Source organism: Tachyglossus aculeatus, chromosome 7, assembly GCF_015852505.1.
Source record: "Tachyglossus aculeatus isolate mTacAcu1 chromosome 7, mTacAcu1.pri, whole genome shotgun sequence".
NCBI classification, from domain to species: Eukaryota; Metazoa; Chordata; class Mammalia; order Monotremata; family Tachyglossidae; genus Tachyglossus; species Tachyglossus aculeatus.
This window is the reverse complement of record NC_052072.1, coordinates 50,055,480-50,075,077: the sequence shown is the minus strand read 5'-3', so window position 1 is coordinate 50,075,077 and position 19,598 is coordinate 50,055,480. Positions and strand designations below refer to the sequence as shown.

The window sequence follows — 19,598 nt, the reverse complement described above, 5'->3', positions numbered from 1 at the left end:
TAGAACACCTCATTCTTGTACACTGCATACTGTTTTCCCCAGACTTTGTTAAAAAAAAAAAAAAAGGGAATGTGGGGCAGAGAGATCAAAAGGCAGTAGCAGAAATAATGATAATAATGATATTAATCAATCAATCAATCGTATTTATTGAGCGCTTACTGTGTGCAGAGCACTGTACTAAGCGCCTTGGAAGTACAGGTTGGCAACATATAGAGACAGTCCCTACCCAACAGTGGGCTCACAGTCTAAAAGGGGGAGAACAATTATGTGCTAAGCACTAAGGTTCATACAACTTTAGTAGATTGGAGTTTTTGCCCCAGGGATATTCACAATCTCTCTTTATCCCTTTTGATAAAGGGGAAAAGAAAGACTGTGAAGAGGAAGAAAAAGCAGCCTAGGATGGATCGGTTACTTGCCGAAGGACACACGGCCATACTCTTAATATCCCCGGTTAAATTCTGGCTCCAAGAATCAGAAAGGTCAGGAAAATCTAAAAGTGCTTTTTGTGGCATAAATTGGTGATTTTTCTGCTCAAGCATGCTGTCATGTTACCTATTCTGGCAGTGCATCCAGGGAGGAGGGTTTATAGAATTTGTTTGGCGGCTCTGGCAGCAAAGACATTTTGGTATATCACTGTGTCAAATGTCCAGGGTGCGTAAGTTTTTTTCTCATTTCAGATGAGCCATTAACTCCGCTTCCTCTCCTCGGAACACTCCTAATGGGAAGAGCATGGATAATGCCCCCAAAAAGTATATACTTACTTCTCTCTCTTTCATATGTAGAGCATCTTGTTCTGCCTTTAACTGTTCCTTGAGATCCTGCTCAGGACTGCTCTGAACAGGTCCTAGATGCTTCACTTCATCCAGTTTAGACTGCAATGTTGAAATCTGAATCAAGGTACTGAGCTGCTGTTCTTGCAATGCCTCTCTATCCTAGAAAATACATTTTAGTGCTATATATATATGTGCACATATATTGATATGAGATAAAAGATTGTCACTCAGACATTTCCAAAACAACATCATTCACTATACTGTAATTTTGGATTTTTAACAAGTAAAAACATGTTCCTCTCAAAAAAAAAAACATCCAGCAGCACTTTGTGGTTTCACTGAGCTTAGTTTGCCACTCCTTAAGATATCAACAATGAATTTCTTACTTGCTTCAGTTCTTTTTCAATTTTCTTCAGTCTGTCCAACTCCTCTTGAAGCCAGCTAACTTTTCTTAAAGTTTCTGCATTAGTCTCCTCTAGGATTTTAATTTCATCCTTCTGGATTATCAACTGTCTGTCTGCCAATTCTTTTTTTATAATCAATTCATTTAATTCATCTGATTTATCTCTTAATTTTCTTTGTAACGACTCCATCTAGGTAGCAAAAAAACCTGAAAATTAAAGAAGCCTAAAAGTACGAAAACTCGAAGCTTCAAATGACCAACTGTTGCAATGAACACATAGATCGAATTGCTATTATAGACCACGGACTAGCTTAAAACTGAAGATATTTTTCATGAGTTGATCCTATGAAAGGACTGTGATAAGCACAAACCTTTACGTGTTAGAACTTCCTATTAGGTATTTCGCTTATCACAAGTATTTTGTGAAGGAAAGAATGTTGTCACAGGAAGATTTTTTCTACTTCATATGCAGAATGCTAAAAGAAGTCCATCTACACATATATACTCCCACTGCAATTTGTATAAAGAAATAACCTCCATTTTCCTATAAAATATATCTTTCTACATCATTCTAGGTAAAGCGTATTTAAAAATATTTCTTTTAATACGATGAACAGAAAGAATAACTACAGAGATGTCAGGTGCAGCAGCTAATTTTTCTTAGGAATGTTAATTAGGTAAAAGGTAGCTACTGCTGTTATAATCCATGACTAGCTAATGAACAATTAAGAGGCTACCATTGTTATTAGTTCTCAAAAATCTCATTTCAACAAAATTTAAAACACTTTTATCAATACAGTACAAATGGTAAATATTGCAATAAACTTGAAACAAATTCGTAAGTGGGAAAAAAAAGAAAGGCACAATTAGGCTATTTCATACATAACCCTCTATCAAATTTTCTGATACCTAAATAATTCTGGCTTAAATAATATACACACATTAATTAGAAAAACGTTACAAATTCACAAATGAGCAGTAAGTTTAGAGGGAGAAAACGGAGCCAAGCATAAATCCCAGCCCAAAAGAGGATTGGAAAAAGAAAATCAAGAAGCAACGAAAGCAAATCCTAAGCACAAAGGTGAAAAATAATTCATGTCATTTATGCATACCTCAGTATTCAACTCAAAGTTCTGATGGTTTCATGTTTGGGGAGAAAAAAAAGATAAAAATTAAAATGTGAAACACTATTAATATTTTCCCAGTCAATTTGCACACCTAAATGAAGTCATATGAAACTTTACTTACCTCATTAGGTCTAAATTCTCCCACCGACTGGAATTTTGTAGTGTATTTGAGTTGCTCTTCCAACTTTTTTATTTCCTGCTGAAACTCATCACGTTCGTGTTCCCTTTCAATGGCTTGTTCCTGTCAAATATGGTACTTGGGTCAATTTCTTTAAATAATTTAGAAATATTCATTATCTTCGAAAGTATTTACACTTGCACAGCAAAGCACTGGTACTATGCCTCAGGAGACAAAGAAAAGTATAAGACACGGTCCTTGCCCTTAAGAAAGGTTACAACCTAATTGGGGAAGCTAAAGAACTACAAATTGAAGAGTGAGAGCACAGCTATGATTAAACATATTTAATAAATATAAATGAACATTTTAACGACAGGCAACGGGGTGCTAAAGATGACATGCTTGGCTAGCCTAAGTAAATTCATCTACTCTGAATTGAAATTGAGTGTAATTTGGCTTATAAGTAGTAACCACAATCAAATTTCTTTACCAAACTCAGGTTAGTTCTCAACAATAAATAATTAAAACAGCCGAGTCCCAAACCAATTTTCAGATGTACATGCAAGGTTATCAGATTTAATTCTGTATCTACCTTAGTAAGTGCTTAATAAATGCCATAATTACTGGAAAAATACCAGAACGAATTCTGCTTTAAAATGTGCAGAAAGTAACACTCTAATATGAAAAAGGAAATCTACAAATATTAAATGTGAAAAGTCTGCAAAAGGCTTTTTTTAAAAAAATGATTGAAGCTTTAGAAATCATCTGCATTAATTTAATTAAATCATACTTAAAACTGATTTGACTGATCTCCTTTTTTCTATCAAGCTACCCTCAGATCACCTATGGTAAAGTACGACTCTGGTTGTGTCAAGAAAAGAATAACCATTTCCCTTCCAATCACCATTATTTAGAGAAGTAGCGTGGCTTAGCAGAAAGAGCCCAGGCTTGGGAGTAAATAATGATGCACTACATCAATAAACAGTCACCTTCCCTGCCCACAACCATCTTAAACCAAGTCTGAAAGGCTCACAAAGAATATGAAACTATTATATTAAGGTCAAGAATTTGTTCATCTTGCATCATATAGCATACCTGACCGATTTTCTAGGAATATAATTTAGTTAATAATTTTAAGTTACCGTAAGTATTCCTGTCAAGTGGACCAAAATCCACCCCTGAATGACAGCGAATTATATCATGTGGAACTACTTAAGTGGTACTGTGTTGTTAAAACTCATATTCCAAACTAATTACTCTGTCAAATAAAAGTTAAATCAATGTTAAACACAGAATAAGGAAATGTTATAAAGTGGTGAAGAAAGAACTGCAGGCCCGATGTAAATACTACCAGAGTTCTTGATCATTCTGAAAGAGACTCTGATTTATTAAATAACCTCAACATTACTATTGCAGTCGTTAGGGTTGGCAGCTACAATATTTACACAACATTTTAATTGTTACAGTTATGGGGAAAAAGAGAGTTGTGGGTAAGACCATGTAAAGCCTTTTTAATGAGCTATATAATAAATCTTTTGTTCCATGCAAATGAAATTCAGTGAAGCCCTTACATCCATGAATTGTCTTTGATTTCGTAAATGTTTGTCTAAAGAAACAATCTGCTGCTTGAGATCCATAATCTCTGCTGTCTTCTTGGCAAGTTCTTGATTCTGGGAGAGCTGGTCTTCTAATTCTACCTCCAAGACTTTCATTTGGGAAAGCAAAGTTGAACGATCTTTTTCCGACTGCTTTTTAGTTTCCGTTTGCTCTTTGGCTAAACATTCCACTTTTTTAAGTAAACCTGATGTGAAGAAAAAAATTCACATTAGAGACATTCAAAATATCAAATACTAAAATGAGTTCCAAATGTTCCAATGTTCATAACACGCTTCAAAAGAAATTCATTACTATTACTGCCAAAGACCGCCCCCCACAAATTTAAATCTATAAAGTATAAGAAGTTCTCAACTTACAACAATCTGGTCGTACTACATTTTCAGACAAGTCACAGAGATTTGGGTTTACAATGGCAGATCCAAAGTTACATCACCAGATTTCTAAAGTACTTATTAAATAATCCCACCTGTCCTTCCGCACACCTTTATTATTTGTTCTCCTTGTGCATGCCCTGCTCCTCACTACCTTCATGCATTATCTTCTTGTTGCTCCTGCTTAGCTGTTAACCTAAATGCGACCATGCATTCAAACATATTTCTTGAGCGCTTACTGTGTGCAGACCACTGTACCAAGCACTTGGAAGCTTCAATATAATAATAAACAGATATGTTCCCTGCCCACAACAAGCTTATTTCCATTTCACTGAAGAGGAAACTGGGCACAAAGAAGTTTAGTGACTTGCCCTAGGGCAACAACGGGCCAGTGCCAAAACTAAGACTGGGACTCAATCTAACTTTCAAACCACTAACAACTCTTTTTACTGGAACCAGTATTTTACAGATTACTTTCCCCTTGTTTCTAAGGTTTTGTAACTCAAATATGCCTTCTTCAATACGATTAAATACTAATAAAGAAATATGAGTTCTCACTCGAAACTGTCCATTTGGTAACACAAGAGAAACTATCCGCAAACGAGAGCAATGTGAAATTGCCGCGTAACTGGCGTCTTCTATTTTTCTTTATTTTGCCTTCAGCGTTGTCAGGAAGTCCCCTTCTCTGGTGAAATTTTGATCTACTTCACTTAAATAACCAATTTAATGACAATTACAACAATGGAGTTTTTTAAACTAGGGTCCTCTCTTTCATACCGTGTTTGAAAACAAAAGAAGTCAAATACAATCAGTTTCCTACAATGTAGGGGTTGAACTCTTGAAGAACCCCACATTAAATATAACTCACATTCCAGTATTTCCCACCACAATTTCTCCCAACACGGCACTGCAGGCTACCCAAATAGGTGCCCGTGATCGGAAGAATGATCCCTAATTACGCTGGTGCTGCACTGTAGCCAAATTGCAAAGTGGAAGAACTGGCTGCATGCGAAGGATTAGACTAAAAAGAATGAAAATAACATTCCTGAATAAACCCAAGCCAAATCCACATCTCACACCCCACCAGCCCGAAGCCATGAGAAAACAGAGAAATTGCACCAAAGGGACTGAGATTATTTCATGTAATAATGCAATAGTTGTTTTTACCTTCCTCTTAATGCATTTTGTCATGCTAATAAAACCTGGACAGTTTTGAAGTACGATGAATTGCTATACTTTAATCAGAGTTTAGCCGGCCTAATAATAATAATAATAATAACGGTATCTGTTAAGTGCTGATTGCTAAGCACTGTACAAGGAAACTCTGGAGTAGACACAGGAAAATCAGGTCCAAAATGGGGCTCATGGAGAAAGCACAAGGGAGAACCGAACTTGAATCCCCATTTTGCAGATGGGGATTTTGGGGTATGTCAGGACAGTCTGAATAATTTTCAGCCATTATTATTGTCTATTAGCTCAAACTGTCATGCTGAGTCTGGCTGGCAAATTAATTACACGGACAGCCTCAGACATGCAGTTATAACGTTTACAAGATTCCTTTAAATAATTCTAAAATATAAATTCAATCAATTCAATCATACTGCAATTAATGTTAATCTTCAGCTTCAACATACTATAAACTTTCATAGTTCATCCAGAAATACACTGGCTTTGGGTTAATGAATATAGCTCACTGCTTTTTAAGCTTAATAGTCTAAGGCCACACACAAAAAACAGTATTAATGATAAATAACTAAAGAGGAAAAGCACTTGATTTTAATCACATGCAAAAATCTTTGAACTGAAACTTGCTTTTCATTTGTTCTGATTACTATAGGTATTGTTTAACAGATAATACAGTTCATTTCTCACAAGTTAGAATTTGGGTATTTAATAGCCCACCTTGTGAAATTTTAAGGGTGATTTTATACCTTAACTTTTTATTTAACAAATATTTTTATTTCCCAGAAGAGTCATACAAAGTTATAAAATATCAGTTCAGTAAGTAAACCTACTACTGCAAGACACACACATTTTGTTTTTTATCATTGCCACTAAACAAACCTAGCATCTCGGAGGTTTCATTCATTCATTGATTTTTAGTTCAATAATTTTACAAATTGTTTGAAAGGCATTTTATCAATGTCCAATTTACATTAATTGAGTAAATGCCTAAAGTACTTTTCCTCCTTATGTAAAATCATTCCCAATGTCTGGGACAAATCTAAAACAAATCATGAAGAGGAAAAAAAAAAAAAAGACATTCATTCTTACAAACCTGAATCCTTCTGTACTACAGAACCAACAGGAACACCTATGAATTAAAATGTACAAACATATACAGAAATAAAAATGGGACCATTTTGAGAGTCAGTCGATGGAAAGAAGAGTGAAAATGGAAGGAAAGGGGGAAAATCTTTGCAGAGAGCTGGGAGGATTTTTCAAAGGGTGTGTGATACAATTAGTCACCCTTCAAGAGTTTGCTTTGCTCATACAATGTTAACGTTGGAAAATTTGGCACGATTTTAGAGCAATGCAAATGTAAAAATACTGACAGTGCATGCTAAAGCTGATTAATACTAAAAGCCACTTATAATATAAAAGGGGAAGAGAGAGGAGCATTCAGAGTGGGTCCCAGCCTGGCCTAATGGATAGAACCTGGGTTCTAATCCAAGCTCTTCCATTTGCCTCCTGTGTGACCTTGGGTGAGCCACTTCACTGCATAGTGAGCACTTAAATACCATCATTACTATTATTATTATTATTACTAAGGAATTCTGGGATAATGTTGACAGAGGTGCCTCACGTATCTGACCTGATGATCTTGAATCCCAGTGCTTTAGTACAGAGCTTAGCACATACTAAGCCCTTAACACATATTACAGTCAACATTATTCCAGAATTCCTTAGTAATAATAATAATAATAATAATAATGACGGTATTTGTTAAGTGCTCCCTACGTGCAAAGCACTGTTCTAAGCGCTGGGGGGGGGATACAAGGTGATCAGGTTGTCCCACGTGGGGCTCACAGTCTTAATCCCCATTTTATGGATGAGGTAACAGGCACAGAGAAGTTAAGTGACTTGCCCAAAGTCACTCAGCTGACAAAGGTAGCGAAGCCGGGATCAGAACCCATGACCTCTGACTCCCAAGCCCGGGCTCTTTCCACTGAGCCATGCTGCTTCTTATGGTACGCGCTAAGCGCTTTCCCTGTGTCAAGCGCTGGGGTAGACACAAGTTCATCAGGTCCCTCTCCCCCATAGGGCTCACAGCCTTAATATCCATTTTTCAGGTACGGTAACTGAGGCACAGAGAAGTGAAGTGACTTGCCCAAGGTCACCCAGCAGACGTGTGACAGAGCTGGAATTAAAACCCATGACCATCTGACTCCCAGGGCCGGGCTCTATCCACTAAGCTACGCTACTACTAATTGCAGGACTCTCCCTAGAAAAAAGCATCTGCCTCAATCCTACATATCTATCTGGATGACAGAAATTTAGAATCTAGTTGACGTTCCAGCTGGATCTGCACACTCACAAATTAAATTTATTTTTGGCCTCGAAGTGATACTGCAGTCTAAATATCCAAGTACTTTAGAAGTGGTCCTTTGACCTGAAATAGCTGGATATTTGAAACCAGACACTTTAAGCCACAATTAGCCAGTTTCTCTCGCTACATAGGGGTTTTAGAAAAAGCCAAGTGCTTCCCTTCTCTCCTCATACATAAAGGAAGAAACAGGGACGGGGGTGGTTTCTGAAATGCAGCGTGGACGCCACAGTTGCAAGGACGTGGACAGCTTCTGCTCTTTTGGGTAGCATTTGTGCTCCTCTTTGTAACTAAATGCATGGTAAAGTGAACAGCCTCAGAATGGGATTTTACAGTAATTTACCTGACTGACTCAGCCCGTCTCTTCCTTCCGCCTGCCTTTGCCAACGGCATGAACTCTAAATGTCCAGTAAAACTCGACTGGGCTTATTCTATGTTACTTCATTACGCTACTCTGGTATTTTTCTCAGTCACTAAATTAGGCAGTGACAGAAAAACCCTATTGAGAAACAGAGTTTCTGCTTCTAGCATTTCCTCCAAAATGTTTCATTAAAAGCGCAAGGGCCTGCGAATATGTTCACATTTTCACTTAAAAGAAGAATTTTCTTATAATTAACCCCCCGGCAACTTTCTTTTACTGCATTTCAAAAAGGTAAATAGGTTTGCTGCTTTTTTTGAAAACTGAAGGTGTCCTCTTCTAATTACTCCCAAGATGCTTTAACTTTTTCTGTCCCACAGAACTATGAAGAAAGATTTTTCGAAGCTTACGCATTTTCCATATCAGTGAATGGTACTTTCCAGATCAAGCAATGATATTTCTTACCAACTTCTCTTTCTTCTGCCTCAGCAGCCAGAGCTTCTTTCTGACTCAGTAAAAGATTCCGTTCCTCCCCAAGTTTTGTTTGTTCATATGTCAACAACTGGAACTGTTCTTTCAAGCTCTCCAATTCGACAACAAGATGGTGCTCCGACTTTTCTTTCTGGCTCAGCATCTCCTCTAGGGCAGCTTTCTCTGCTCTGTAGCCCTCAATGATACCTGTTATAAAAGGAATGCTTATTATTTTTATTTACTGCAGTCACTGGTAGGGGTGAAGATTCACAGATGATAAAGGACACTACTGACCAATACTGAGAGTGAAATAAAATGTGCAGAATAGGATTATTATTATAATGGCATTTATTAAGCAATACGAGGTGCCAACAAATGCTGGATACAAGAGAATCCGATCAGACAGTCTCCGTCCTTTGACTCACAATCTAACAGGATAAACTATCGCCATTTTACGGACAAGGAAACTAAAACACAGAGAGGACAATTAATCAATCAATCAGGGTAGTTATTGAGCACCGACTGTGCGGCAAATACTGTACTAAGCGCTTGGGAAAGCACTGTGCAGTAGAGTTGGCAGATGCAAACCCTGCCTACAAGGAGACTGAAGACTACAGGGGGAAGCAGACATTAAAATAAATTATACACAGAGGAAAACAGTAGAGTATAAGAGTACGTTACTTAGTGCTGAGAGGCTGGAGTGAGTAACAAGATGCTTTAGTGGCTACACACAATCAAGTGCATAGTCGACACAGGGGAGGGTGGAGAAAATAAGAGTAAAAATGATAATAATAATACTTGTCAAGCAGTTACTATGTGCTAACACCATACGTACTACACGCTGGGGTAGATATAAAAGAGTCAGGTCCCATAGGGACTCCCAGTCCAAGAAGGAGGGAGAACAGGTTTCGCAGATGAGGTAACTGAGGCAGAGAAGTAAACTGACTTTCCCAAGGTCAAACCGCAGGCAAGTGGCAGATCCGGGCCCAGAACCCAGCTCCTCTTACATCTGGGTCCACGCTAGTCCCACTAGGCCATACTGCTTCTCACTGGGGGGTAGGGGAAATTGTAGGGTTAGGCAGGGAAGCCTTCTTGGAAGAGATGTGATTTTAGAAAGGTTTTGCAGGTCAGGAGAGTGGACTGTGGCTCTAAATCCTTTCTGTCCCAATATGCAGCCTGTCCCATCCCTCCACCAACCCCTATTCATCTCTGCTTTTGCCCCAACCTTAACACAGGCAGTTCTCAGACTTGAGACCTAATTAGTTCCCAAAACCTGTGCCTTAAAAGTCCAAATCAATTTTCCCAGAATAAGTGCTCTAAATTGGGGAGTGTTTCTTCAAAGTTCTTCACGGGAAGAAAAACAGATGTGTGGGCCCTCCCAGGTGACTGCCTGGAAAACTCCACTTCTCCACTCCCAGGCGCCTCCTGCTCCGCTCTCCTTAAACTCTCTCCTTCTCCCTTTTAAAATTTAAAATGCTGCTTCTAAAAGTGTTTCCCCTCTTTTACACACACATCCGCACACACTGTTTGCCACTGCAGCCATTTTGCAAGTATGTTAAAAACAATAATAATAATAATAATAATGACGATGACATTTATTAAGCGCTTACTATGTGCAAAGCACTGTTCTAAGCGCTGGGGGGATACAAGGTGATCAGGTTGTCCCACGGGGGACTCACAGTCAACCCCCATTTTACAGATGAGGTAACTGAGGCTCAGAGAAGTTAAGTGACTTTCCCAAGGTCACACAGCTGACAAGTGGCGGAGCCGGGATTTGAACCCACGACCACTGACTCCAAAGCCCGGGCTCTTTCCACTGAGCCACGCTCAGTAGTTCCAATCCTTGAGGCAATTGTACACCTGATAATAAGAACAATGGCATTTGTTAAGCGCTTACTATGTGCAAAGCACGGTTCTAAGCGCTGATAGCAAACAGTAGTCTCAGAAAACATACTATCTGTGCTGGAATTAACATTTTCAAATTGATTAAATTTATTTGCCTACATCTTGATTTTATTTGACCAAGCCAGGTAACACTACTGGAAGACCAACATTATTTGGCTTTTAGTACTTTTCTTCCAAAAAACTTAAAAGAACTGGCGCAGGACTAGACTTTGCCTAATGTAAGCTCGCTGTGGGCAGGGAATGTCCCGTTATATTGTTATACTGCACTCCCCCAAGCACTTAGTACAATGTTCTGCACACAGTAAGTGCTCAAAAAATATGACCGGCTGACTGATAGAGTAAGGGCCCGATAGTAAGAGGATCTGAGTTCTAATCCCAGCTCTGCCATTTGTCTGCCGGGTGATCTCGGGCAAGTGACTTCTTGATGTCTCAGGTTCCATATCTGTGAAATGGTGACTAAATCCCACTCCCTTTTTGTTAGACTACGAGTCCCGTGTGGGTTAGGGACTGTATCTGCCCTGATCATGTTGCATCGACCCCAGAGCTTCGTACAATACTTGGCACATAGTAAGAGCTTAATACCATAAGTATCATTTTTATTACTAAGACATCACTTCAGGACTTAAAAAAAATGAAAAAATATTAAATTGAAAAATATTTAAAGCTACAGAACGGATTCAAGTTCTAGGTTCCAACTCAGTTATTTATTCAGGGTCAAGTCTGTTTCTCTTGCCTTTGTTACAATTTTCTATCTTTAAAATGAAAGCGGGGTATGAAGCGTTAATGATCCCCGATACTATTTGTTCCTGACTTATGAGCTGGGAACTCATTTCAAATTTGAAAACAACTTCAAATACTGTACAAAACATCCCATTCTTCTCTTAAAATCCTCCTAATATGGGCGGACTACACATTTTCTTTATTTACAGTGCAGCATGTTCACCTCTGAGGCTCAATATTTTTGCAATAATATATAATTATTATAATATCTCTAGATGGCAGGATCCTTCAGGGCAGGGAACACGTCTAACTCTGTGGTACTGTATGTTCCCAAGAGCTTACTACAGTAAGCTCTCAATAACTACATTGATTGATCAATTATGTATAAAATCCTCATGATCATCACTGCCTGTATTGTAATTTATCACTTGCATCAGGATCTTGGATTGGATATTACATACTTAGGTACTTATTTCAAGCACCAAGCACTCACTATTCTCAAGGAAGTTTGACTCCCACGACTACGCCGAGGGAACAAAAATTTGGCTACCTTGTCGGGCATACCCTGAGAGACTCTGCTCTTTCCACAACAACCTGAGTGAGCAACGTGGAAAAGCAAAACTTCTATGTTAAAAGTAGCTCTTAACCTGCTGGTTTCATTTCCACCTACCTTCAGCTTTATGAAGCTCCAGTGTTAGCTGGGTTTTGGCTGTACTTTCTTCATTTAGGCACTCCACTAATTCCTTATGCTGTTTTACCACCTGAGCAATCTCTTCATTTTTACGGTTGAACTCTTTCTCAAACTGAGAGTGAATTTCACGCGTTTCTTCCAGCTAGTAACAACATGCAATTCAAATCAGGGTTGTTGCTCTCGAATATGGTCTTCTTGAAGAGATAAAAACTATGAAATCTTACAGAGCTTTCTCCAGAAACAGTTGTAATGTTACTGTAACTAAAAGTACGATCATTCGACTAAGAAACCTATCGTATTCGATTCCAAACACAAATGTTTAGTCTTCACTAACTTCAGCAAGACGTCAAGCTCCCAACCAATTCACCCTAACAAAATGCCACACTTCACAGTGGTTTATAAAATCGGTGATGGTACAGTAGTGTTGCTGAAAAAGTTCAATGACCCTTGCTTGCCATCTTGGAGGAGAACCCTAAATAGTTCTGGGCTTCACATAACAGCATCTGTTACTTCATTCATTCAGTCGTATTTATTGAGCGCTTACTGTTTGCAGAGCACTGTACTAAGTGCTTGGGAGACTACAACACAACAACACACTCCCTCCCCACAAATTATCCAGGGTGACAGGATCACACCATGGTTTCTAGAGGGGGCTTGAAAGTGGGACGAGTGTTTCTTTAGCGTTGGCTTTATCTGGTTGTCCCGAACACCAATTATTTTATTTATCTCTAAACAAAGGCACGGCAAAAATGTTTTCAACTGAAGAATGGCTTAACAAACCAGATGCCTGCTTCAGGATCTTCGTCTAGACCTTCCTCTTTTGTCCATTTTTGCCAGCCATTAAGCTCAACATTAAAACGAGAATGATAAATGGTCGATGACAATGGGTCAGTGCAACTACAGTGATCACTCCTTAAAATAGATACTGTGTTGTAATAAATATTTTGTGCGGGAATATGTCTGCTTATTGTTGTAGTGCATTCTCCCAAGCACTTAGTAAAGGTAAGTGCTTAATAAGTACATCTGAACAAGCTTTCATTTGCAAAATATCTTTTACAGGTATGAATAGGAATGGTTGAAATAAACCTCACTTGTTTAGTGGAATCCAAAATCATCTCTAGAAGATTATCCACGGCAGCGCCAAGACTCTGGTAAATTCTTTTAACCGGTTGTTCACACTCCAGCGTACTTTCTGGGTTCATAAAAAAACTTTCACATAAATGACTACTTATTTCAGCTACAGAAGATATCTGGTCATGCTCAAGTAATGTCTTGCCACATTCAAGGAGAGTTTCATGACCTCCAGGAGTTGTCACTTTACATTCGGGCGCTACGTCACTTCCAGGTAACGTTTCATCAAGTAACTGACCTAACAAAAAAGTTAATGAATAAGTACACAGGTGCGTTAATTGGATTCAATGTTAGAACCGGAGTGCTTCAAATCCAGTAAACCTCAGTAAAATAAAGGAATATGACAATGAGTTTGAAGTCCAGCTTTCTAACTGAAAATTTCTCAAGACCAAAAGGACAAGAGAGTTGTTTTTTAGGATTAATGGCAATGTATATTTTTAAAAAACCATCATGTCATTGGCTATGATTTTTAATAGCTGATATAAAATGAGATATTATTGTAATTTATTGTAGAGGCGGACAGGTTCAGAAAGTTTCTTCACTCATTCTGCCGACTTAGATGCTTTGAGTGCAAATCTTTGATCTTTTTTAGGACTACAGTGTGAAGAGTCAGGAAATGAGGGTAAAGTGCAGATGGAGATAAAAGTCTACATAGTTCCAGCGTTTGGGATAAGTAATCCAAATGTTTCCTTGATCTTGAAGGGACTAAAGTACGTCTCACCCAGTAACCGCCACTCAGGGTGGTTGGAAAGGATTGCTGATTATCTAGCAGGGTTCTCTATAGGTCTGACTCAATCAAAATGAAATTCTGCCATGAAGTTTGATCAGGGAAAATCTGGGCACAGCTACTCAAGGCAACTTCTTTGCCTACTATAATGAGTGGAGTTGCTAGATTGCAAGAGGCAATTTGCACACACCAGAAGTTGTTGCAGATGACTTCCCAGAACGTTCATTCATTCACTCAATCGCATTTATTGAGCGCTTACTGCGTGCAGAGCACTGTACTAAGCGCTTGGGAAGTACAAGTTGGCAATATAGCAGTTAATCATACTCCCAGACTCAAAGCATACAGAATAAAAAGAACTGCAGGACTACCTCTGGTCCCCTTTGAACCTACTTTCCATTTGGTTCACTCTGGACGCAGCTTCTGTAACAATGGTTACAGATTTTGAAGAACTTACGGGTTGCGGCGAGAGTTGCAGATTCTGTCTCAAATACTGGTAACATCTATGCAAACTTTTGACTAATCAGTCAATTCGTACTTACATGTATCCTGGGATGAATCTCCTTCTCCCAGCACAGGACCGTTTTCCTCCCCAAATGAATCGATACCATCAAGGCAGTGACCAATTTTCCTATGGATATGGCTCTTCATGGCAATGATAGCTTGGATTGTTTCCCCGAACAAATTCAAAAGTCGCTGATTGGTTTCCTGTAGTGTTTTCCTGAAATGTGAATAATGGGTATTTTGAAGAATACTGCCGAATAAAACTGATGATTTTGCCAATTTGGCTTTCTAGTAGATTCTAGAAGGATTTAAGAATTACTTGTGAACTGTTATTAAAAAGCAGAGGTCTTAGAGAGTCTACATTTTCTCCTTTCTTTCCTCATCCAGCTAAAAACTAAACTTGGAGCCTTTTTCTGCCAAGAACACAGAGAAATAAAATCAGAAAGTCACCTGGGAGATCGAAGATGAATAAAAATAATCAGAGAATAATTTATGACCAGTTGAAATGGGGATTAAGACTGTGAGCCCCATGTGTGACAGGGACTGCGTCCAACCTAATTTCTGGTAACCCTCCACCCCAGCGCTTAATACAGTGCCTGGCACAGAGTAAGCGCTTAAACATGTAATTATTTTTATTTGCTGCATAAGGCAGAAGTACCAACCGTTCATTCTGAGACAGTTCAATATCCGATCTCAACATAGATATCAAGTTAGCTCCTTCCTGGTTTTCCCTTTTTCGTCGTTGCTGGAGTCTTTCCAATTCAGAAGTCGTCTCCTCTATTTTAGCATTTAAGGATGATACGTGGGCATGCAACTGTTGAGAAATACATATATAAATTAAGAGGGCTAAATATAACTGTTATTAAGTGCTGAGTCCTCTACCTACAAGAGACTCCATAAGTAAAAAGAACACTAGAAGTCATTCTTCAGGTTTAATGAAGCCAACAACAAAGTGGCATAGCTAGGAGGCAACCTGAATATCTTGTATCTACTCCAGCGTTTAGTACAGTGCCTGCCACATAGTAAGCACTTAAATACCATTAAAAAAATTTGCTCTGAACTATGAGCTCACTGTGGACAGGGAATGTTTCCACTAACTCTGTAATACTGTGTTCTCCCAAGTGCTTAGTATGGTGCTCTGCACAAAGTAAGCACTCAATAAATATGATTGACTGAGGCGGCCCAGCCTAGTCCAAAGAACATAGGGCTGGGAGTGAGAAAACCTGGGTTCTAGTCCCGACTCTGCCACTTTCATGTTGTGTGACCTTGGTCCAGTCACTTAACTTGTCTCAGTTTCTTCATATGTAAAATGGGGACAAAATATCTGCTCTCCTCCCTTTTAGACTGTGAGGGTTTTTTTTTATGGCATTTGTTAAGCGCTTACTGTGTGCAAAGCACTGTTCTAAGCGTGAGTTCCACGTGGGACAGGGACAGTATCCAATCTGATTATCCTGTATCTAGTAGATCACTTTGGCATGTAGTGACATAGGTGAAATTTTATAAACATAATCATTATTACTGGAAAAAATACCAGCAGCAATATCCAACTGCCACACAACAATCAGGAATAATAATAATTACGGTATTTGTTAAGTGCTTATTATGTGCCAGGCACTGTACTAAGCACTGGGAGGGCTAATAAAAACATACTTCAGGAAGAAAAAAGATCCCTAAAAGACAGGGATTATGTCTAATTCCAAGCTGTGTATTCTCTCCCGGCACTGAGTACCATGTTCTGCACTGAGCACTTGATATTATTATTGATATTATCCCCCCTTTTAGACTGTGAGCCCACTGTTGGGTAGGGACTGTCTCTATATGTTGCCAACTTGTACTTCCCAAGCGCTTAGTACAGTGCTCTGCACACAGTAAGCGCTCAATAAATACGATTGATGAGGATGATGATGATTAACACGAGGCTGCATAGTTAACAAGTCAATAGCATTGCAAAAACTGATCTTTAGGTATGCCTAATACTGAACAAATTATTGTTCACATGTCTTTTCAGCCTTGTCCACCCACATTCCATGTAAAGCTGAGGTGGATAGGTATATGTGGCCAGTGACCATAATGTAGAACTTCAATGGGGTACTACTTTTAGATTTCTATAGTGGTTTTTTTCACCCAACACATTTCCTAAGCATAATAACACTTGTAAAACAAAGGGGAAATGGAAAAAAGGGAAAGCAAGTTGAGGAAATCGGTAAGGGGAAAAAGAATGCTGAATGCTGCTGTCACATTCCAGGGTAAAAGTTCTGGACCCTGACAACAACAGCTGATCATTCCTGAAAGAAAAAAAAAAATCTGGTTTGTAGTCATTAGCCCTAACACAAAAAGTTCTGGGCCACTTCAAAACCCTGTCCTACACTAAATACCCCAAGTAGAAGAGAAAAATACACTTACTGACATTAAAAGACATTTTCAGCAACAAGGAGAATTTGACAGCTTTGGAAAAGAACTTACTGCAAAATGTGTCCCTAAAAATTGCTTCCAACAATAAACCTGGGTAGCAGCTACTTCCACATCAAATGCTTTTGAAACCCAGGAGACCCACAAGAAGGGGAGCAAAGTAACCTTCCTGCCTCACCGCACGAATGTCACACTAATCCTCTGTGAAAGATACACTTCACTTTGGAAACTGAAGGAAGCTATTCATGGCTCTGATCGTGGCAACTTAAAAAGTACACCATGTGCCCTGCTATTTCAGGCAGTGTCTCTAATGCCTTTCAGAAAGACTGGAGAGAGCATATCCTTCTCTCATTCCTAGCCAATGTGAAAAACAGAAGAGCCCGTGGAAAAACTGATTCTCTGCAAAACAAGAGGACTGGAGGTAGAAGGTCACGACATAATTTCTTTTATATCATAAGCAGCAATCCCTTGCATATGACAAATGACAATGTGATCTGTTGGTTCAACAGGGGCTAGAACTGACTGCAAACACTGGCAGCGTAACTAGAGGAAGCAATTCCCAGACATTTCCTGGAAACGCAGTCAAGAAAACAAAAAGCAGAGCAACGGTAGCCAGGGAATATCTGAAAAGATACGGATAAGCTATGTTCAAGGGTGGGTAGACATAGGTCACGAGAAGCAGTGTGGCCTAGTGGAAAGAGCACCGGCCTGAGAGTCAGGAGGTCACGGGTTCCAATCCCGACTCTGCCCCTTGTCTGCTGTGTGACCTTGGGCAAGTCACGTCACTTCTCTGTGTCTCAGTTAACTCATCTGTACACTGGGGATTGACACTGAGTCCCACATGGGACAGGGACTGTGTCCAACTCGATTTGCTTGCATCCACCCCAGCACTTTGTACAGTGCCTGGCACACAGTAGGCTCTTAAGTACCACAATTATTATTATTAAGTCAGAAACTTCTTAAACCGCAGCTGGAGGACCTTAGTTTTCAAGAAAAAGCCTCCATCCAGGGCTCCCACTTCCCTTGGCTTGGAACTTCCTTCCTCCCCACAACAAACTACATCTCTCCATACGTTCAATGCCCTTCTAAAATCCCCTTCCTCCGACAAGCTCTCCCTGATTAAATCCCAAACACCCCGGGCCATATCATTCACTCAGTCGACTCTATGGCTTTGGCATGTGTACTAAATTATTATTTTGATTACTCTAGATGTGAATACTTTTGTCAGTCTTCCCCATTGTAGTATAACCTTCCTGTGGACATGTACAATGCCACTCTATTCTGTTCTTCCCTAGCACCTAGTAGAGAGCACGCTGCCGAACGGATGCTCAATAAATGCTTCCACCACCATCATCATCAATCGTATTTATTGAGCGCTTACTGGGTGCAGAGCACTGTACTAAGCGCTTGGGAAGTGCTTACTTCCCACCACTACTACTACTATTACTACTACCACCTCTGTGAAATGTCCACGTGTCTTTAATACTAAAGACAAGAATCTCTTTGACTGACAATCCGACGGGCCTTTTGGGAAATGTTTTAAATGCAACACACCTTCCTCAAAAATAAGTACCCATGTTAGCCCTCAAGTCAAAATCACAGATATTTATTGAACGCTTACTGTGTGCACTCTAGTAAGCCCTTGGGAAAGTATGCAACAACAGAGTTGGCAGACACAATCCCTGCTCACAAAGACTTTAAAGTCTACAGGGGGGAGACAGGCAATTAAATGGATCAGGGATAGGAGAAACAGTAAAAGTATAAGAATATTTGCGTAAGCACCATGGGGCTGGGGTATCATTCATTCGATCGTATTTATTGAGCGCTTACTGTGTGCAGAGCACTGTACTAAGCGCTTGGAAAGGGTACACACAGCCAAGTGCTTGGTCATCGCAGAGGGGAGAGCAGATAGGGGACATGAAGGACTTTGTTTGGGAAGGCTTCTTGAGAGAAGTGCTTTTAGGAGGATTTTGAAGGCGAGGAGGACAGTGAACTGTCAGATATGAGGGAGAAGTGGGGTCCAAATCCAAGGGAGAACCTGGGCAAGGGGTTGGCGATATGAGAGATAATAATTCTAAAATATACATTCAATCAATTCAATCGTATTGAAATTAATGTTAATCTTCAGCTTCAACGTACTAGAAACTTTTACAGTTCATCCAGAAATAAACTGGCTTTGGGTTAATGAATATAGCTCCCTGCTTTTTCAGCTTAATATTCTAAGGCCACAGACAACAACAGTATTAATGAGAAATAACTGAAGAGGAAAAGCACTTGATTTTAATCATATGTAAAAATCTTTGAACTGAAGCTTGCTTTTCATTTGTTCTGATTACTGTAGGTATTGTTTAACAGATAATACAGTTCATTTCTCACAAGTCAGAATTCGGCTATTTCTTAATGAGATCAAGGTACAGAGAGTAGGTTACTGTGAGAGGAGGGGAGTAGGCAGGTTGGGGTGTAGTAGATCAGTGAGGTGAGGTTAGGCAAGAGGGAGAGAGATGATTGCCTCAAAACGGACGGTAGGGAGTTTTTGTGTGCCCACTTTTGGGTAGGGACTGTATATGTTGCCAATTTGTACTTCCCAAGCGCTTAGTACAGTGCTCTGCACATAGTAAGCGCTCAATAAATACGATTGATGATGATGATGATGATGCAGAGATGGATGGGCAACCGAAGGAGGTTTTTGAGGAGTGGGAAGATATGGACTGACCGGTTTTTCAGAAAAA

At 39.4% G+C, this 19,598-nt stretch overlaps 1 protein-coding gene across 3 annotated transcripts in view; it reads right to left on the bottom strand.

The window, feature by feature from the left end:
- PCNT (pericentrin) overlaps window positions 1-19,598 on the bottom strand; it is a 95,785-nt gene that overhangs the window by 47,141 nt on the left and 29,046 nt on the right. The window contains exons 13-23 of one of the 3 annotated variants that reach the window (XM_038749359.1): window positions 15,123-15,274; window positions 14,499-14,677; window positions 13,193-13,470; window positions 12,081-12,243; window positions 8,780-8,992; window positions 6,688-6,723; window positions 3,993-4,222; window positions 2,425-2,544; window positions 2,289-2,309; window positions 1,160-1,366; window positions 762-932 (exon numbers count right to left, since the gene is read on the bottom strand). In XM_038749359.1, the coding sequence (XP_038605287.1) occupies window positions 762-932; window positions 1,160-1,366; window positions 2,289-2,309; window positions 2,425-2,544; window positions 3,993-4,222; window positions 6,688-6,723; window positions 8,780-8,992; window positions 12,081-12,243; window positions 13,193-13,470; window positions 14,499-14,677; window positions 15,123-15,274 (1,770 nt within the window). The remainder of the gene's footprint in view (window positions 1-761; window positions 933-1,159; window positions 1,367-2,288; window positions 2,310-2,424; window positions 2,545-3,992; window positions 4,223-6,687; window positions 6,724-8,779; window positions 8,993-12,080; window positions 12,244-13,192; window positions 13,471-14,498; window positions 14,678-15,122; window positions 15,275-19,598) is intronic. The other 2 variants (XM_038749361.1, XM_038749360.1) reach the window with 2 other exon arrangements.